The sequence below is a fragment of the Talpa occidentalis genome, unplaced genomic scaffold (assembly GCF_014898055.3).
Source record: "Talpa occidentalis isolate TD23 unplaced genomic scaffold, MPIMG_talOcc4v2.1 talOcc4.11, whole genome shotgun sequence".
Taxonomy (NCBI): domain Eukaryota; kingdom Metazoa; phylum Chordata; class Mammalia; order Eulipotyphla; family Talpidae; genus Talpa; species Talpa occidentalis.
This window is the reverse complement of record NW_023601104.1, coordinates 11369141-11390678: the sequence shown is the minus strand read 5'-3', so window position 1 is coordinate 11390678 and position 21538 is coordinate 11369141. Positions and strand designations below refer to the sequence as shown.

Sequence of the window (21538 nt, the reverse complement as noted above, 5' to 3'; positions counted from 1 at the left end):
CTGTAACTGAAGAATATATGAGAGAGGAAACTCAGCGAGAACTGGCCCAAGTTCACTCACAAGGGCACGTGAGGAGCAGGGCTGCAGCCCCCGGAGCATGGGCTCGTGGTCGTCTATTCCCTATGCCGCGTCCAGGGAGCGATTATTAAACACAAAAACCATTGGTTCTTATGGTCCCACGGGAGGTGGGGAATGGAACAGTGACTAGGAGATCAGGACTCATATATTATCATGAAGTTTCCTATTTCTGGCCGCAGAGGAAATTGCTGCCGATCTGTTTTAGTAAAGCAATGGTGACCCTACAGCAGTGTAGCTCTGTCAACCCTCTCCATGACATAACAGCTAAAAGAGCAATCAATCTACAAGATTCAGAAAAGATTAAAAACTACTAAAGAAAAACTGCAGTGGCTAGATTTATATACTCTCAAGAAGCTTCAATGAGTACTTGAATATGACAACAGATTTCAGCGCAGAGCATCTAACACGGGACTCTGAAAGCCAGCAGTGGGCTGCTGCTGGAACTTAATCTCTAGGTAAGTATCAAACCCTAACCGCCACCCACCACCCCCACCCTCAGAGGTCCTGATTCCAAATAGCTAGGACAGGACTCAGGAATGTATATTGTAAAATACTGCACAGGTTTATATCCCGATCCCTCTCCCAAGTTGAGAGCCACCAAATTAGAATAAACAATCCACATACGTTTTGCAAATGAGTTTCCCCACTACCAAATGGGGAGTGTTTCCCCACTACCAATTTGAAGTGTTTTAATACAAATACCTGGGTTCAAACTCAGCTACCCAACTGTCCTTAGAGCCACAGATTAAAAGGTTTAAAAGACCACCATACTATCAAACAGGAGGAAAAACTTCAGGAAAAATTAGAGACAGAAGGATTCAGATTTGTAATTATAAAAACTGAGAACTACACCAAAGCTGCTGGTCACTTTACCCATAGTTTCTACAAAAGAAAATACATAACCCAAATTGGATTAATGACTCAAATTGAGGCACGATTTCAAAATCTCCCTCACTCACTTTTTCAAAATCCAACAACCCTCCAGCACAGGCAATTCTTTTGTATCCTTAATTTAAATCTTGCCTCCTCGGCTTCAGCCCACTACAGTCCTTTGTTAAAACAGAAAAATAACCCAGCCCCCGCTACACAAAAATCTTTCAGAAGCTTAAAAAAGGGGAGGGGAATAGCTACCAAGAGCACCCACATTTGCTTTTTAGGGAAAACCCAGCCTCAACTGAGATGACAGGTGGAAATGAATTGTACAGGATCTGAAGCTGAACTGGTAACTCTGAATTCCATTTCCTCAAGATTCAGACCAGGCAGAAAACCTCAAATTACTCTTTTCCAATTCTATTACACACAGGTTTCCCTCTCTAACAAAAATCCTAGCTCTCACCTACTGTCTAATAATTTATTTATTATTTTTTGAAGATTTATTTTTAAGTATTTATGCATACAAGAACTGGGGTGTAGGCCAGAGGTGCAAGGGGCAGGGGTGTGAAGGATTCACCAGAGACAGAGTGGGGAGCAGAAGAGGCCTACTCTCTAATAATTTAAATCCCTATCCCTACTGGCTGCCTGACTTCAGCTTGTAACCATATTTTTAACTAGGTCTTTTCTGAATTAAGACGCCTTTAATGAGCACTCCCTTCTGCATATGTACTTCACATTCTCTTGAGCCCTGTACCTAAACAGACTTCTTTTTCAACATTTTATTGTTTCTAATTTTGATTACTCTTGTCAAGAAGTCACGAACATCCTAAGTATTTCTTATTCTTCTGGAATTCTAAGTGATAAACCATACTTGATATCTTTAAATTGTTCTCATTATTCATTTAGTATTTACTATATACCTTACACTTTACTAAACAATGTGATGTAAAAGAAATAAAGAACATGACCTCTGACCCTAAGACTGCAAGACATACATAAAAGAGCAATTAGAGACTGGTTCCAAGGTAGTGGGGTTAGTTAGAGAACACCCTGTGGCTCCAGTAACTATAGAGTTGGATCTAAAAATAAATGGAGGGCCTCCCTGGTGGCGCAGCGGTTGAGCGCTGGGTTGCGAAGCTGCCCACAGCCTCTGCAGCGCCGGTTCAATACCAGGCTGCTCCCCGGCCTCCTGGGGAGGGTCCCACATGGTGCGCAGACCTCTCCTGCCGCCCGCTGCTCCCCTCAGCAGTGTGCTTCGGTCCTTCTGCCTGCTCTGCTCCCCACTCTGGCTCTGGTGAATTCTCTCACCCTCCCACGCTTCTGACTGTACCCAGTGCTTGCATAAATAAATAAATAAATCTTTTTTAAAAAATTAAAAAAAATAAATAAAAATAAATGGAAAATTTGATGAAAAGGCTACTTTAGATACAAGAATGGTATGATTTAAAGCACCAGGCCATCTGAGATGAGAGTTGCATGAAGACTGTCACTTCCTTCTTTGCCCCTCCAAAGAGGCAACATGCCTTTTGAGCCCCTAATTTTAGTTTGGAATTAATTATCATTGAATTGCAAGCTATCTATTCAGAACATCACGTATTAGGTAGTTCATGAAGTCTTACACCTAGGTGGTCCAGTGGGTCACCACAAGGCAAGTTTTTACAGTCATCTTGGGTAACAAGTACGGGGAGTTAGACATCTGTAGGCTCCCAGGCACACAAAGTCAGCTTACTACTTTTGGGTGCTAAAGATATGCACCAGCACTCTTGCTCTGACTTGTCAAGGGTCATTCAACTTCAGCTAAGCACTTCCTTCATTCACAGCTCTAGGACAAACAAAGCCATTTAAAGCAGTCTGAAGCACTCCCTATTTGAAATAAGGATGTTTAATGGTGATGCCAGAGATGCCCTTTTCCACTGTTTTCCTGGAGAGCTTCTCCTCTTGCCTCAGGACTCACAGTTCAAGCATCCCTTCTTCTAGAAGTCTTTCCTAATCCCCCCTATGATGTTCAGGTTCTCTCCCTGTGTCATTAACTCCTTCATACAAACTTCTGTGACAGCACTTAACAACACACCATGTTGTAATTACTTGTTTACATGTCTGACTAGCCACAGCTCTTTGATGGCAAGGGTAATATTTCATTCATACTGATTCCACACATAATAGGCACATGATCAACATCTGTTGAATGTTTTAATAATGAATGACATGGATTTTAAAGAATGGTGACCATACCTTCTGGATTCCAGATCAAAATTACAGTAAGTATTAACACTAAAGATTAAACTCCCAACTATTGACTATACCATAATTGGTCAAAACACAGGCCAAGTTATGAGATTTCTGTACTAATGCTGTTTGTTTTGGTTTTTTTAAAGATTTATTTATTTATTTACACAAGAACTGGGGTATAGGCCAGATGTGCAGGAGGGTGAGAAGATTCACCAGAGACACAGCGGGAAGCAGAACAGGCAGACTGACGAAATACACTGCTGAGGGGAGCAGCGGGCAAGACAGGAGAGGTCTGCCATGCCATGTGGGACCCTCGCTGCCGGCCGGGATCGAACTCGTGCTGCAGAGGCTGAGGACAGCTTCACAGCGCAGTACTTAACCGCCTGCGCCACCACGGGAGGCCCTATTAATGCTGTTTTTTGCCAAGTTACCAACCAGCAAATGTAAAAGGTTACAGTACTAAGAATGATCCAACACAATCAATGAGTGAAGAGAGTCAAATCGAAGATGGTTTTTAAGTTTCAGGGTCATTCTGCCTCTGGAGAACATGAACAGTAATTAAGAGTCCTTGGAAGGGTCACTTTCTCTACTGCCAAGGACCCTTAAGGCTAATTTCGATTCAACACTTCTGCTGAAACATATAGGAAAGCTGCTCACCTTCCGACTAAATCCAAGTAAGGTTCTGCTAAGGGATAGCAACTGAGTCCTATCTGAATTAAGTTCTCCAGGAATCCTGCCATGTTGTACATTAGCACTCTAAATCATTGCTCACTGGCTTTACTCATCTCTGAAGATTTACAGACAAGGCAATAAAATACTGCCGTCTCAAATGCCTCTCCCTGTAGCAATCCTGTACCACACAAGGCTACTTACTGTGTTTACAAGCTGAGAATAAGAAACAAAGTCTAATCTGTCCTACGAGGACAAAGTCCTAGATCCCCTAAGGGATTTAAATAAATTTAGTCTACTTTTATCTTCCCAAAGTTGTCCAGCTCTACGATGTCGAAGGAAGTGTAAAGACCCAATACTCCCAACAAGTGATGAAATGAAAAAGGTCTTGCCTATGAGGAGCTTCTACAGCAGGGTGGGATGTGGCTCCTGGCATGGACTAAATGAGATGAGGAATGGTCAAGGGCAAACCAAGAGAACAGTTTTGCTGGCAGAGAGTTGACTCCTTGTATACAATCACTCCCAAGAAGTCAAGAAGCACCGGTTAAATTAGCATAAGTCACTTGAAGACACAAATAAATGTTTTGACCCCAAGCAAGAGCATTTACCAAGTCAAACCCTCAAGACCAGGTGTTTTCACATCTTTCTTTCTGCTACTACTGTCTTACATAACCTCAGCTGTGACACACACTTGCAGCTACATTAGTCACAGCTTAGTCCTTCACAGGGTACATGATCCACTAACCCTCTTTCAAGAAGGGAAACTGAGTCATAGCATATCAACTGGCTTCCCCAAGCACAGACTAAGTTTCCAGTGAGGCCACAACTGAGCCCAGGTTGCCCTGCTCCTATTCATCTCTTCTCACAGACAATCCTCAGCATGTCCACCCCTACAGTTCTTTCTTCCTTAACCTGACACTAAAACATTGCTTGTTTGAGGCAGAACTAGGCACCCTCAATCCTTTGGCCATTCAATCCTTTAGCCGAAGGCAGCGTCTAGTTCTTCCCTTTCCCAAGAAAGAGTAAGGTGAAAGAGCAACAAGGAGCAGAGGAGGGGAGAGCTGGCAAGGGGTGACTCCCAATACTGGAACTCACCTTGGAGCTGAGGTCCTCCCGCCGGTTCCCTGCCTTACTCCTGCGCAGCTTGATGGATGGGGACCGCAGCAGGTTCTTGATCCGGCTGGTGATGGTTGACCCTTCCACAGCCATCATAACGAGGAGCCCCCGGGACAGCTCCTGGCTCAGCCTTGGGACTTGTCTCAACAGCGGCACTGCCTTCTCGCCTCACAGGGCCTTCCAGCACGCCCTCGCACTGACCTGAGAGGCAGAGGCCACCTCACCTTCTGCCTGGTGTCCGCAGCCCTTCTCTCCAGGTGCTGCCCCTCGCCCCTCCACCGCCTTCCAATCCCGTGTGGCTCCCCCAGTGTGGGAAGGCCGGACCCCTGAGAGAGGGGTTGGTCTGAGCTGCGTGCGAAGAGCTGCCAGGCCCACGCCAAGCAGAGGCGTTCAACTGCAGGCGGCGATGGGCCCCACCTCGCAGGGCTAGAGGCTTGCACTGATCCCCGTTAAATCCTAACTGTTCCCATGGCAACTGCAGAGTCCCAGAACAGCGGCCCCCGAGGTCACCGCGGGGTCCCCCCGGGGTCGGGTCACCTGCGCTGGCGGCCGGGGGCGCTCGGCGCGGCGCGGCGGAGCCCGCGGAGCCGGGGAAGCCGCCGGGCCACGGGGGCCTCCCCCGCCCGCCCCCGCCCCCACGGCCGCCCCCCGGGGCGCGCGGCCCTCCGCGGGCGCCCCGGCCCTCCTCGTCCCCCTTCGGGACCCTGCGGCGCGCCAGCGCCCCCGCCCGGACCCCGCCTCACCAGCCCCGGGGCGCGGGGGCCGCCCGGCTCGCGGCGCCCTCAGGCATCGCGCTCGGCGCTTCTCGCTCGGCGGCCGCAGGGCAGCGGCGGCGGCGGCTATGGCGGCACCAGCGGCTCAAAACGCGAACTGCCGCCCGGGCCGGCGGGCGCGCGGGCGGGGCGGGGCGCGGCGAGGGGCGCGGCCTGCGCCCGGGAGGGCGTTTCGAGTGGACGAGGAGGGCCGAGGGGCGGGGCCGCGACGGGGCCTAGGAAGCGGGCTGTCGGGGCGCGAGCCCCGGGGGCACCGCGCGCCGCGGCCGCGGGCACCCTCCCGGGGAAGGTCTGCGGAGCATGGCTTCAAAATTCCGAGAACCCAGCCTTTTATGGTATCCTCGGGCCGGGCCCCCCGGAGAGCTGCGCCTCCAGCGCCCCAACAAGCCGGGAGCCACGCCCCGAGGGCGCTCGGGCCGGCATTCCACAGGCCCGGACCGCGCTCTCGCCGCTCGGGATTCGCTGAGCGAGCAGCCGCCCCGGGCGCTGCTCCCACCTCCCGGGAGGCGCAGGGCGGGAACGCGATTAGAGACTTGCTGCTCGCGACCTGCTCGGCGCCCTCTTCCCCCTGACACTCTGACCTACGTGGAAAGACTTCCGAGTAACTTCCGATCGCTAAGACGTGTTTTGAACAGGGAAGCCCGACTGGCTACCGGGGGGAAAAGGGGAAGCTGATGGCCTTGAAAACAGCTTTAAGCAAACAGGGGAGAAAGCAAGTGAATGCCACTACGTAATGGATTTGTTTCCGTTTTTTTAGCCTCCAGTGTCCCAGCGCGCTCTTGTTCTTTCGCCCAGTTAACCAGGACGTCCTTGCTTCACTCTTTTCCTGGTCCCTGCCAAAATTTAGTCGTGAAATCTTTTCCTAGTACTGTTACTTGGCGAGGTCATCGTTAAGCTTGCGGGCACTGGACTTAGTGGTCTAGTTTTACTGAGCTCGTGGGGTGGGGGAAGGGACGAAAGGGAAAAGACAAAGCACAGGAAAACCTTTATATATTTCATAGGTGTTTCAGCCTGAGTTTATTTTCTTGCTATTTCAAGAAATTACCTTATGAAAAGGGTAGCCTAAGTCGAAAGACTTGGGCCCCAGAAAAAATAGTACACTGGGGTATGTCTCCCCCGCCCACATACTGGGAACCCCTGGAGGAGATACGTTAGCAAGACAGAAGAACCCTTAACCCATACAGTGGGTGGGTCTTGGACAGCCAAATGGCAAAACAGTATGGTACACATTTGAGCTGGAGCCACGTATTAAAAACGAGATCTGTAAAGCTCACAAGGTGACACAAAGATCAGGGCCGTGACCATCTAGAAAAGCAAATGGCAATTAACAGCAACGAGAGGCTAGCAGTTTACTTCCCTGCACGCATTGAGATGTTATGAAATGTAAAATGGGTTTTTCACATTTAAATCCCAAATCTGGAGAAAGTTGTCTTTAGCCATAATAGCCTATAAATGGGACATCTGTTCCTCGCTAATCTGTCGTTTCACCTTTCCATGGGAGGAGTCAACACTGCTACATAATACATGGTGCCACCTGGTGTCCCTACTAGTGTGCTGCATTCCCCAGCAACTACCATTTCCAGATTTTTGTATTCACTAACCACTCAAGGCCTGGTAAATGGGCTTACAAAGTGTCACTGGTCATCGTGTTCCCCAAATGAATCTTACGTGAAGCTAAAGTTGGAGAACCAGTCCAAGCCTCTGCTTTCACTGTTTGAAGATAATTTAGGTGAAAATTATAATATTCCTTAAGTCTGGAATCTGGATATTTCCAGTCTAGGGTCAAAACCACAATGTTTTAAATTCTTCACAATTTAGTCCCTTCTTTGCTGTCTAGGCATCATGCAGCTGTTGGAGTGTCAATATGGGAAGGCTGTAGACTGTTCCCATGCTTCATGGATTCCTCAGAAAATAGTCCATGTCCAGTGTGAATAAAAGCGTTACTCCCCTTTTTCCTAACACTCGCTATCCCGCCCTCCAAAATGCAGTTAACTTTCATTTAGAAGTATTTCCCCCATGTACTATCCATGTACTATTCCACTTTTTATTCTTCGTGTATGTCCTAAACATGTATACATGGTTGTCAGACTAAAATTCTAGATGTCTAGAATAGATGTATACAATTATCTGCTTAGCACTATACTCATTAGATCAGATTTTTAAAATTCACCCTAGGCTTAACATGCAAATAGGTGCAATTATAAGACCCTGGAACAGGCTAAACATTTGCTCATCAATTCAAATTATTTATTGAGCACCTTTACATGCAAGGCACTGTGAGACAACTAAGACCAAAGCTTGCAGCTGGAAACAGGATGGATCTCGAAACAATGCTTCCAAGACTGCTATCCCATTTAACAAAATCTCTTCTAACAGTGTTCACAATAAATAATTTAGTAGAGCTTAGATTTGTCTCAAAATTCCCATTTCAGCCCATGGTTTGGTATTCTCATCCTCCACATACCTCCAACACTATTAGTCAACCTTAGGTAACTTTGGAGAGCAGTTGTCATATAAAATCTACGCCTCTGTTCAAAAGTGTATATAATCAAATTCTTTCCCTTTAATTTTCAAAATGCATTTTGACTGCTTTATTTCCTCCAAATGGCAATAAATTTGAATCCCTCACCTTTATTTTTCTCTACATCCAGCCATTCACGTTCACATAAAATTTCCTAAGATAATACTATTGATGCCCTTACACTCTCTTCAAAACAATTTTGTGCAAGAATTGTATAGATTCTTGGGTTATCATTCTCTACAGTAATACCTGAAAATGTGCTGTCTACTTGGTATTTTTTTCCCCCTTAAATTTTCTGGGAGGAACAAGGAAGAGTTATCACCACAATCTGTAGACCCGTTTTCAAAGCGCTCTGACCACTCAGTTTAGCTGACACCATTCCACTTCAATATTCCAACCAGTATAGTTAGGGGGGAAAATTGTAACTATGATCCACTACCCAAAATAACATGGATTGTCTGCCTTTCTTCTGTGTTCAAAACATGTTACAGAAGGTATTTCATCCATAACTCTTGGGGGGGGGGGGCTGCATTTATTATAAAATTATACAAAGTAATTTGTACGACATTAATATAACTGGATTTGATCTATTAATGACTGTAGAGTAATTCAATGTCTAAAGATCTCCTTTAATCATTTTTTGTAAATTATGATACTAGTTATTATGTATCTTTTTGTACGAAGCCTACTGTCCTTAGCCACTAAGACTGTTTATATTCTGCTTTTGCACAGGGTGACAGGGGTAATGCCTTGCACACATTAGTACTATGAGGCTAGCCTTTCTTCATCATAGAACAACTTCTTGAGACAAATACTTGCTGTCAAGTTGTACAAACTTTTGAAATCCCATGTAAAACAATCTACAAGGATTAGAACACCAAAAACCTCTCCTAAATAGTATTGTCAGAAACTGTGGAAACAGTTAAGAAATTCCTATGATAAAACTACTTTAGTGACACCTCTCTCAGATATGTCTCAGGGCATTAGAATTCTCTACTCCAACTCTGCACAAACCTCCCAACACAAGTCCTGCTTTAATTATTATAACTGATTTATTTATTTCAAGTTTATAACATTCTGCCTTTCAATCACCAAACTTCTGTTCTGAGGTTTCTAAAAAAATAGTCATTTTTTCAAAAGCAGAAAAGGAAAGATATATATTTAATATATAAAAGAAAAAGCTAAATCTGACATAATTATATTCTTAAAAACATTCCATTTATTTACAGATGTATAAAAAGGCGAAATATTGGTCTACTGAGATCATGCTTCTTATAGAGAGTTAGGGTGAGAGCTCGCTATTCCTCCAGATTCCTCAACTCCTCTCACTCAACTACATCTTTCATAATCATACACGTAATTTTCATAGAATAGCTTCTCCTGGGGTAAGGTTCAAGGGTAGGAGTTTTGGAGATTTTAGATTTCTGTCAAGACTGCAGGACTGTTCTGAAGACTGAGCCCTCCTCAAATTAGCCCTGATGACTTCCTAGTTCTAAGAGGTCTTGCAAACATCATCATCTTGGGGGCTTTGTAATGGTATTTCCAAGCTTCCTTGAATAGCTGGAAGCATCTCAATTCCATTACTGTACATCTCTCATACACAGCATCAACTATCTACCCCTCAAGAAGTGAGTTTAGCCTGTTTGTATACTTTCTTCTAAAAAAGGGAACAGTGTTCAGAAGCAGAATGGTCCTTCTTTTCCTGAGTATTATTCACTCACTTGTCTGCTCCTTAGCTGGCCCTCAAAAGCTAGAACAAGAGCCTTGGGAAGTCAGGAGGAAATGTGAGGACAAGACAAGCAAGGAAATAATGGGAAACTGCTATACCTGGATTAAGTACTAGCATCTCCAAGGACAATTATTAGCAGGGAAGACAGGTGTGGACTCCTTGGCTAAGGCATTGAATGAAATTTGCTGGATAAAGAGGAGTGGGAGGGGCACTCTTTACCATTGAGGGCACTCTTTACCTACTTCAAGCTTCTTCAGTAACCTTATCCTTAGAAGGAAGGTTGAATGCTGATGAGCAGGTCTAGAAAGGCAAGTAGCACAAAACCAATAAAGAACTTGCTCCCACTGCAATTTACAGAAGTTTTTCCACCCTTTTCAATCTGTTGATGACCAGAATTACTAGAAAGGGAACCAACCATGAAAGTAGTAATTCACTAGCTAGAACTATTCCAAAGTTGGTCCCACAACCTAGCTTTGAAGATATGCTGAGTGGCATTTGGGATAAAGACGACAGGGGGATGTAAAAGAAATGGTATCGCCTAGGCACAGCCTAGGCACTGGAAGCTCTTGTGTTAGTGTTTCACAACACAAGCAAATTCTGTCAATGAAGACAGAAAGGGGTTACATTCCAAAATATAATTATTTAAGAAAGGCAAAATGCAGCAGCTAAATCTCAGTCTATACATTTTCAGAATAGTGATTCTTGCCCCCAGGAGTTTCCAAGAGACCCCTCAAGTGCACCATGATTATTTACAAACTAGATAGGAAACATCATTTCTATACTCAATACAAATCTCATCTTCTAGGTTGAAAACTTCAGCCTTTTGAGAAATCTATGAAAACAACTATACAAAAATATAAATATCTTTATCTTTACAGGCTGTCAGTCTTTCACACCCTGACAGCAAATGAGTGAAAAAGCTCTACAGATCACTGAATCCATGGTAGCAGATAATAAAAAATATATCTTGTGATTCAAATACTGCCTCTTATTTCCCTAGTAAAGAGTGCCTACTATGACTTTTCTTTTCTTTACATCCTGTGCAGGTAAAAGTGAATGAAACCTTCAAGCACCAGAAGGCTGGTTTGACTGTGGAAAAATCCAGCCCCACAATTTTTTTTATTTTGGCCACTGTCTCTGGTCTAGGGAGGGAATGATTTTCATTTTAACTATCTCGAGTGATTTCTGAAAGGGGGGAGCGCTCCTCTACGCCTACCTCCAAAATATATATTCCAGGTAGATATCCCTCCTACTGTGAAATAAATGGTCTTTTAATACCCAAAGACAGTGAGGGAGAACTAGCATTTTTTTTTTAAACATCTCAAAATAATTACCTTAGTAATAAAAGTTAAAAGCATCCTTACTTTACCAGAAGGCTTGGATTTATAATTCTGATTGAAAAAGCGAGGGAATATAGGAAACTTGGGATATGAGAGAAAATTATGCTGAATGACACAAAGTCCTCCACTTTGGTATTCCATGGTACCCATCCTCTCTTCCCCTACTCATGAAACATCAACTGAATCTCTCTCTTTTGGATCCCTCTGCACAGATGCATCACATTCCTTGGATTTCAGACTTAAACTAAACAACATCTATCGACTACAGTTCAGTCCATAGCAATTCCAAAGTCTCCAGCATCTTTTTCTCTGGGAAGAAAGACTAAAAACCACCATGGACCTAGAATCTTATTATGAATTCCTTGGGTAAGAGGGGCACCTCGTGTTCAGTAATGGATCACATCTTCTTAGAGAGGATGAGGAGACCCAGCACCACAAGTGAGGTAACACATTTTAACATGATCAGAATTTCATAGTAGTAATTTCTTATACCAAGATCAGCACCCTACCCCCTTTCTCTACCATTATCCACCACATCAAAGTCAAGGATCACAATTCCATGACACAAATAAACAGATGCCTGCAGAGAAAGGTTGTTTTCCCTCACAGCCTGGGTTCTGCCTGAGGACAAGTTCATTTCCCTGCAGAACTTGGTGAGGCCCCAGAGTTGCCCATTTTGGCCACAACAGGTGCCAATGTAGGCATCACCTTGTTCTCCCGGCATTCCTGGTCATTCCCCGCTAAGTTCATTTTTTGTCCAATTGACCCAACTTTGGCAGCTACAGGTGCCAAGCAAGGCATCACCTTGAGACTCTGACCATCTGCATCACTGGGCGGATTAGCTACTTTTAAACCCAGAGGTGCTAATTTTGGCATAGGCCTCCACAGAGTATCTGTGCTGTTGTTCTCTAGGCCTGCCTTCATGTGTAGGATGGGGGGTGAGGACACACTTTCAGGTTCTCCGGGAATGCCAGAAGTACTCTTCCCTCCGTCACTGGCTTTCCTGTGGGAAAGGAGAGAATCCTTTATCTCAGAGTCAATAACAATCTTAAGGACATCTGGCTCAGAGGCTGGTTCTCCAAGCTGTTTTTCATTCTCAGAGAAGTCATCATCTTCCAAGTGTAAGAGGAGGGGACTGACAGAATCACTCTCCCCTTGGACATCAGACAACTCTTTTAAATCAGTTCCCAAGTGGCCAACCTGAAAAGTTGCCCTGTTCCCAGGTGGAAGCTTACTGATAAAAGCCCGTCGAGTATCCCCTGGGAACTCTGTTTCCATAGAGTTGGGCAGTTCAGCCAGGTTAACAGAGTCATCATTTAGTTGCTGATTAAGAAAAGCAATCTCATTGAGCAGAGAGGTCAGAGTCTCATCAGTATCATCCTCATCTTCCATGTTAGTTAGCAATTCACTGGGATCCAGTGCTGCTTCCTCTATAGCTGATGCCACTTTTCTCAGTTCCATCTCTATGCTTGAGTCTTTGAGGTCTTTCATCTTTAATTTATGAAATGAAGATTCCTTTGACTTCAGTCTCTCCCGTCTTGATTCACTCTCTTTCCATTTATACTGAATCCCTCTCAAATCACCAGAAGTCTTTTTGGGTAAGAATTCTTGTGCTTCTTGCATACTGGAAACATCAACTATCTGTGGGAAACCAGAATCTTTATTTGCCAGAAAGACCTGTGTTGAACCCAATGCCATTCGGCCATCTCTATGGTTGCCTCTGGAAGAGAGTCTACCTGACTCTTCAAAGGAATTATCTTCATTCTTGACGGTGTTTTTCAGGAGGTCAGGAGGCTTGCCATCAGGAACTTCATGAGGATATCTGCTGCCACCCATATCTACCAAATCTCCTTCTGTGGCCAGGGAGGTTACATTAACAATTCTTGGCATCATAAATAAGTCGTCATTTTCTGGGGGGAGAAAAATATTTCATTTAGATCTACAGTGGTAAGCATAGCTCTCATTCATATCCAATGACCAACTATCGCAGGGTGACGTTAAAAAAAAAATCACCAGTCTACACTTATCAAGAAGAGAATGGAAATATCAGTTCTTCAAATTATGAATTTATATCCGACAAGAAAATGGGTAAAAATCTAATAACCTAAAGACTCTTTGATACTGGGCCTCCCCGGTGGTGCAGCGGTTGCGCACTGGGCTGCGAAGCTGCCCGCACCCTCTGCAGCGCCGGTTCCATCCCCGGCTGCCAGGTGAGGGTCCCATATGGCGGGTGGACCTCTCCTGCCGCCCGCTGCTCCCCTTAGCAGTGTACTTCGGTCCTTCTGCCTGTTCTGCTCCCTGCTCTGGCTCTGGTGAATTCTCTCACCCTCCCACGCTTCTGACTGTACCCAGTGCTTATATAAATAAATAAATAAATCTTTAAAAAAAAAAAAAAAAAAAAAGACTCTTTGATACTCCATCATTAACAAAAGTTCTATTTCATTTTCTAGAAATCCTGCCCAAGTAATTTTTTATCCCAAGGCAGATATGCATCATGATTCTGTTACCCAATTAACTGCTACTCTGAGGGAAACTAGAGACAGCACATGTTAAGAGAAAGGATTACTCCTCCAGATTGGATTTCAAAGTATCAGTACTGGTAAGGATAGATACCCTTTCACCTTAATCAAAAATTTAGGTGCCTGGAACTTAAATCATCAAAGAGAGACTTGCTTTCCAACTCTACCCTTTCCCCTCAAAAGGAAATGGTGCTCAAAGTGAATCAGGTTGGTAATGTAATCTCTGAGTACACCACAAAATTGATAAATATTTATCAACACTAAGGACTAAAACTATGACTTCTCATGTTCCTTTCATTTTCACATCTTTTCTAGAGATGACAAAAGTTTCCAATCCCAAGTGAAAAATACCAATAAAGTATCACAGATGGAGCCAAATATATTCTAGAAAGAGGATCATCTCCAACCAAAGCAAATGCTCTTTATCATTACAGAACATAATCAAAGGCTTTTCTGTCACCGCCAAGTAACAGGGAAAATTCTCATTTACTACCCACAGAAGGTAACGTTTATGACACACCTGATTGAGCCACAGCACTGCTGGGAACTTGAGGCTTCAGATCTGTTTCTAAGAGAGCAGGAGAAACAGTTACCACTGGTCCTGGGAACAGGGGTCCTTTCAAGGTGAGCAATTGCCCTTGTGGAGTCATCACGATGTTGGCAGAGGTGTGTGGAGTATCAGAAGGTGAGGTATTTTCTGTAAGGAAGATCAGAAATTAGTTAAGGATAAAAGATCTTCAACTAATGCTAGCGTAGCCTAAGAGTCTAGGAGATATCCCGAAACTACACTGACTTTAAAGGTTAGAAGTCAATTTCAAAATTAGTTAGGGAACCCTTACTTGAATTTAATTTTTCACTGAGTAATAGTTACCTGTCCACTGATTCTCCTAAGAGACAAAAGTTCTTATTTTTGAGGAATAGAGAGCTATGGAACCACCTTTTCAAAGGGAATGTTTCTGATAGACTTGATGGTGATTCACGATGAAGAGATACACAATTCTAATCCTAGATTTGCTTTTCTATACACCTCTAACAAATTACTTCGTTTTTATACATCCACGAGAAGAGGTGACTGGACTTCATGATCATTAAAATCCTTTCTAAACAATAATATCATTTAATTCTGCAATGTTAAAATTAACTATTTTAGTTCCCATTACTATTTTCTTAGCTTATATAATAACCCAGAGTTCTTCATTCAAAACACTGGGCAAAGAGTGTTATGAGTGAGTGACTTAAACAGTGAGAAAGGGTATATCGTTCTCTAATGAGAAAAAGAAGTAATATAAAAATCAATTTAGCCTCACTTCTAAAATCAAGATAGGAGGAAGCAAGAACTAAAACCCATTTATTTTGTTCCTTAAGAGCAATTCATTAATATGTAATCTGATAGACCTTGATGCAACAAAATTAAATTTCTTTAAAAATTTCCAACTTGTTTTCAGCTAGATCCAAACCCATGAACAGAACTGCAGGGAAATCAAGAGTTCATGTTTAAATTATGTAAAGATGACAGCTTGAAAATACTCACTGAAACACTAGAAGAAAAATAAAAATGTCGATAGACCTGCTATCAGAAGGAGGTCTTATGGTACTGTAACCGGTAACTTAGAATTTGCTTGAATATGTAAGATTTCAGTTCTAATATAGAAATCTTTTATAGTTAATGTCCCACTTTTTATACAACTCACCCTTAGTTAATTTAAAACTAAAATTATGGGCAAGAGAAGACATTCAGTCCACTAACCTAAGCTAAACTAAGCTAAACTAAACTAAATTGATGTTCGTCTACTTTAAGGAAAGCAAAGAATGCCCCCCCTACCTGTGGCCTGGTCTCTTTTTCTGGAAAGAATCAAAGGTTTCCCCTTTCTGTTATTTATAAACATCTGTCCGAGATCTACAGATGATGGAGAAGATCCTTCCTGCTGTTTGCTAGTTCTGGGAGACACATCAAACTCATCTGATCCCATCTTCTTTTTTCTTTTTTGTGCCTCTAGTGCTTGTTGTTTTGCATAAATATACTCTAGCTTCTTCAGGACCACTTCTTCTGTCTTACCTATAGATTGATAGGGAATAAATTGTCACTCTCTATATGACCCCACATGATGAGAAATAGTGTCAACTGAAATCCTGTTGATTTAACTATACTCCCCAAAACTATGGAAGATGAAGAGTGATTACAATCCAGAAAAAAGCCCCACCCAGTCTACAGGTAACTCTGTTGATAACTCTGGCATCCAAGTCTTCAAAAAAGTACTACTGAAAGGGTACACAGAGGATTTCTCCTCACTAGGGCTGTTATTATATTCTTCACCAGAAACCATTCACACATCTTACCTGAAAGAGATGATACTTTACGTATCAAAATATTCCGTTTTCGAGTCAGGAGATTTTTCTGTCCAATCAACTTGTCTGCCTGGTCTGTTAGTCCCTGAATTTCACTGAATGCCTAGAACAGAAATAATAATACACTGTCAAAGGATTCACTCTTTCCTAACAGCAGATGAAGCCAACACAATTTCTTTAAAGAGAAAGCTTTAAACTATTACATGTAAGAGCTTTACTAGAATCATTTAAAACAATTGTTGATGTTTCTGATATTATTTTTGTTAAACTTACAGGAAGTTTTCTGACTTACATTGCTGGGAAATATGGACCATGTTATTTCCAAAATGCATCACTGAGTAGCTAAGAGGTGTTTCCTCTATTATACAAAACATTTCACTTTGGGCCTCCCTGGTGGTGCAGGGGTTAAAGTCTCAGCGCTATCAAGCTATCACCAGCCACTGCTGCCTGAGTTCTGATCCTGGCCAGGGAGCTAAACCATATGGCGCAGCAGACCTCTCCTGTCTCGCCTGCTGCTTCCCCTCAGCGGTGTATTTCAGTAGATCTGCCTGTTCTGCTCCCTGCTCTGTCTCTGGCAAATCCTCTCACCTGCTCCCACCCCACCCGCCCCATGCCCCTGCACCACTGGCCTATACCCCAGTTCTTGTATGCAAAAATAAAATAAATCTTTAAAAAAAAATTTGCTTCTATTTCAATAATCAACTTTAAAACCATCTCCAAATCTAAATAAAATATGGTTGAAGTAACTTTGTTCTAGAAACTTGCCATGTACTCCCCTCCACCATCTACTTAAAAATTAAAAGCAAATTAAATGAATTTCTGCTAGCATGAATATTACGTATCTTCCTTTAAAATGACTGTCAACCATTAAGAAGCATGTTACAATATCATTGATGCTGTGCTTATCACTGTGATTAAGCTGTTCTAAGTGCTATAGAGAAAACCAATTTAATGAGATCATAACGATGAGAGCTTACCAGAATTTTCAGCAAAAAGATACTTTGATTCAACAAAAGAATTCTCCCCCTAAGATATGTGATGGATTTTTACCAGTCAACACTAAAATATTAAATTCAAATTCTATTTCAATGTCCCTCAAATGGTAATGGTTCTTTTTCTCAAAGTATCCCTAAAAACTCTTAGTCAAACTCATATATGTCACTTTCAGAGAACACTTACCCTCGTAAGGATGAGACTTTTAGAAACCTTGGAAGAATGAAGTAATCCCAAAGTAGTCTTCAATTTCTCAAAGAGATCCCTCATTTCACCACGGCGACGCCGCTCATTGGCAGTGTGTGTGCGGCGATAGTAAGCATAAGCTTCTGCTTCTTTCTGTAGCTTTTCACTCCAGTATTCAGGTTTCAGTTTTATAGGGACTGGTGGAGTCTGTCCAAATGAAAGATTACCAACTAAGTATCCTTCACTAAACATCTTTCTTGTATCTGCTCCCTTCCTCAACCCCAAACGGCACTACTCTATTTTGCCACCCACCATCTGTCTGGACTCCAGGAACATTCTCAACTGGTCATCTCACTAGTCTCATTTTGGAGGAAGGTTGTTCCTTCCTCCAAATCTAATCCCAAGAGTGTAAAAGTTAACACATGCCAATGCAATCAAATCACTTCTCAAATTTCACTGGTATTCAAGAAAGAATTTGAGGAGATAAGATTTGAAAAAACTTACGTATAGAATTTACTAGAATTAATTTATCTATAGAATTTATTAGAACTTATTTTCATGACACAAATTACATGAAAAAATTTTTATGAAATTTTGATGGGGGGGAGAAGGTAAGAAAAAATTGGTGAAGGATCAGCTGCCACTCTTTCTAAAAACACTTTTCCTCTCCAACCCTTCTGAAGTGCTATAAGTTTTCAAAACACATTATGCAACCCTAGACCTCCCTGCCATTATAAAGGCTACTGGCTGCACCAGGATTACTCATCCCTTCCACTCTAGACTCTAACATTTAAAATGCAATCTTTCCATTTTTCAGAAAAGTCTTTCTTGACCCTCAGAATACCTCAGACTTCCTTTTTTGTTCCTATTTCAATTTATAAAGAATAGATGCCTATAGTTTTAAATATAAATATATGAAGAGCTTATAATGAAAAGCAACTGTGCCCTGTACTGTACCTGGATCCTCAGACACAAACACTTTTTGATTCTTTTAACGGCTTTTTCTGGTTCTTAAATCTATATCCTAAATAAAAAATAGTAATATAAGCTTACTCTTCTATTTTCAATGCTATCTATTTACTTTCTACTATGCATAAGAGAATTTAGCTCACATAACTCTTTTACATCTGCCAGCCCATCCACCTAACATAAATGTCAGTTTTCCTGTTGACTCCTTTGCAACTTGAATATAATTCTCAGTTTCTCATTTCACCAACAATACATGGTATCCTTTGTAAAATGAGCTATCATCAGCTGTATTTGTCCCTTCTACTTCCCTCTTTCACCTTCTAATTTGTTATTTGTACTTACACATTTTTCAAGATTGAAATTAAGTCTTCCTTATTCATATAGTTAAGTTTTTTAAAACCATTAACAGTGACTATTACAGTGACGTAGTATTGTAAATACTACTTATACAAAGGATTGATTATATTTCTTGTCCACTAATTTTGTTTCTTAAATTTGTGTTTTTCTAAATTAGTTTCTTAATTTTGTGTTTCTCCCTCTGATGTTTCTGTTTTTCCTTTTTTTCCTGACAATTTTGCCTTTCTTAAAACCCCAATCACATACCCAAAACTCTTATATACAGTCTTTCTAAGGTTAGGTTAACCTTACTGTACCTCAGTACAGTATGGGGGAATGAAAAATACAAAATAGGAAGTTAATACCAACTTAAAATAGAGCAAAACAGTATTTCACATAATTTGTATGTGAGTTGGAGTGCAAAATAATGGATTTTATAAATTATTAGGAAAATTCTTTTATGTGAAAATGTTTTACAATGAATGAAAAATATATATAATATAGTAAGATGTACAAAATAAAGCCATGCAAATATGTGCCATCTGACCCCCTGAACAAAACCAAAACCAATGGCTTTTGAAAAGACTTGACTATCACGTTCCATCTCAACCCAATCTCCATCATTTTTATTTAGCTCGTCCTCTTAAATTAAGACAGAATGACAAGGGCCTCCCCAGTGGCGCAGCGGTTGAGTGCTGGGTTGCGAAGCTGCCCGCAGCCTCTGCAGCGCCAGTTCGATCCCCGGCTGCTCCCCGGCCACCAGAGGAGGGTCCCACATGGCGCGCAGACCTCTCCTGCCGCCCGCTGCTCCCCTCAGCAGTGTACTTCGGTCCTTCTGCCTGCTCTGCTCCCTGCTCTGGCTCTGGTGAATTCTCTCACCCTTCCGCGCTTCTGACTGTACCCAGCACTTGTATAAATAAATAAATCAATCTTTTAAAAAAAAAAAAAAAAGAATGACAAGTGGAAAATGGTTTAAACAACCAAACTCTCTCCCATTCTTAGTAAGGATAAAGAGAAAATCGTTCTTAATTATGGTTCCATGATAACACACATTGAATACAGTAAGAAATTAAAGGTTTATAATTTCAAGGCCACTTAAACTGCCAGTCATCATTTAAAGGAATCTTTTTTGGTCACTGAAAATCATGAGTTCTGATAGGAAGAAAGTCAGCTTGTTTACGTCAAATATATTAAAGGATTAGTTTTTCTAATAAGGACATGAATTTTCATAAACCCCATACCCATTTTAATTGCCCTAAATAATGTGGGAACAGCAGGAGAATTATGAGGGAAAAACAGCATTAACAGTATAATTTGTTTAAGGGAAAAAGTTTATTTTATTAAGTTATTGATAGTAAAAACAGTCTAGAAAAGTGATAACTGAAAGAGCTAATACTGTTTTAACCCTAAGGACAAATGTTATCAATTTTATTAACATCAGCTTTATTAAATGATTGTCATTAAATGAATTGTAAATACCTTTCGACTCTTTTCAGCAGCTTTTTCATCTGAAGCACGGCACCTACATAAAGAACAGTACTTTTCAATGTCTTACGGAAACGTACTACTCTTAAAACCTATTTTACAACTTCATTAAACCAAACCACCCCAAATTGTCTAAACTGTAATCAGTGTCTTCTCAAGATATAGCATGTGGCAATATGATTTATTCAACAATTCTATTTCCTCTGAGTTTCAGATAGTCCCTGAAACTGCAAATTATTTTTTCAATCATGAACTATTTCAGACACTGAAAAATGTGTTCATAAATATATAAATAAAAATATATAAAGAATAAAAAATTATTAACAAATACATAAAGAACACTCAGGTATTTATTACCCAGATTGAGATTAAAAAAAAAACAAACAAAAAAAACCAACTACTCAGAAATATAAGAATCTCTGTGCAGCCAACCCAATCACATTTACGTTCCTCTTTCTCATAAGTAAACACCCCCACAATGAGTTTACCACATACATCTTTACTATATTACTAGCAACTTATGATAGATCCCTAAAGAGAAAATATTATGCAGCATTTTAAACATACCATAGTGTATCTTTCTTCAACTGATTTGTTTCTCAACAACATATGAGATATGTTGACAAAAGTATTTAACTGCTAGATATCTAGCACTCCAAAGTGTGTATTTCTTTTTTGCTTGTTTTTTCCAAATTTGCCTTTTCGCTGTTTCCATGGTGTTTTGATGGAAATTTTTAAAAATTTAACAATTTGTTCCTTTACAGTTCCTGTTCTTTATATGTTCATTAGTCTTGGCCCTTTATTATTCCAGTCCGTTAACATGGTATACTCATTTATTGAATTCTTCTTCAATGTCTTTCAATAACAAAAGTCTTGCCCAGCTTTTGTTAACAGTCCCAGTTATTTTCTGTTACTGTTATAAATGGTACTTTTTAGTTTACATCAGAATTTAGCTTACATTAGTATAATGAACATAAACCCAGCAATACTGATGAGCAAATTATAATTAAGTTTTTATGAAATTTAAACTCTTTCAAGTAACTACGAGACAACTGAAGTAGCCACCAAAAAACTCTAGAATGAAAAGAACTACCAGGCCTACTTCCCACTCTTCCTTAGACTTTCTCAGTATCACTGTGGATAAAAAATTATTTTTTCGCAATTCATTGCTACTTTATATGATGGCTAATAAGATAACAGGAAAAGCACACTGGCACAAAATAAGAACTCTTCCTTCTTTCCTGCACACCACAACCCCTCAGCAATACAAGGCCTAGTAAAAGAGAAAACGGAATAAATTTTTCTGAACAAGTTGTCACACTCTTTATTTTCATCTCATCAGCTTAACAGGTAGAAAACGTTTTTTAATCATACCT

General features: G+C 41.4%; 2 protein-coding genes across 18 annotated transcripts in view; both read right to left on the bottom strand.

Annotated features, from left to right (window-relative positions):
• Positions 1 to 5756, bottom strand: part of MAPKBP1 (mitogen-activated protein kinase binding protein 1) — a 50065-nt gene extending 44309 nt beyond the window's left edge. Inside the window, exons 1-2 of one of the 3 annotated variants that reach the window (XM_037502277.2) lie at positions 5709 to 5756; positions 4945 to 5166 (exon numbers count right to left, since the gene is read on the bottom strand). In XM_037502277.2, the coding sequence (XP_037358174.1) occupies positions 4945 to 5061 (117 nt within the window). In that variant the 5' untranslated portion in view covers positions 5062 to 5166; positions 5709 to 5756. Of the gene's footprint in view, positions 1 to 4944; positions 5480 to 5708 lie in introns of those variants that run through there. The other 2 variants (XM_037502278.2, XM_037502276.2) reach the window with 2 other exon arrangements.
• Positions 5757 to 9292: 3536 nt separating this feature from the next.
• The window catches only part of MGA (MAX dimerization protein MGA), a 131476-nt gene continuing 119230 nt past the window's right edge, over positions 9293 to 21538 (bottom strand). For 14 of the 15 annotated variants that reach the window (XM_037502266.1, XM_037502265.2, XM_037502264.2 and 11 more), the window contains 6 exons: positions 20157 to 20199; positions 17373 to 17579; positions 16185 to 16296; positions 15670 to 15903; positions 14368 to 14544; positions 9293 to 13238 (listed from right to left, as the gene is read on the bottom strand). In XM_037502266.1, coding sequence (XP_037358163.1) covers positions 11962 to 13238; positions 14368 to 14544; positions 15670 to 15903; positions 16185 to 16296; positions 17373 to 17579; positions 20157 to 20199 — 2050 coding nt within the window. In that variant the 3' untranslated portion in view covers positions 9293 to 11961. The remainder of the gene's footprint in view (positions 13239 to 14367; positions 14545 to 15669; positions 15904 to 16184; positions 16297 to 17372; positions 17580 to 20156; positions 20200 to 21538) is intronic. The other variant, XM_037502271.2, reaches the window with a different exon arrangement.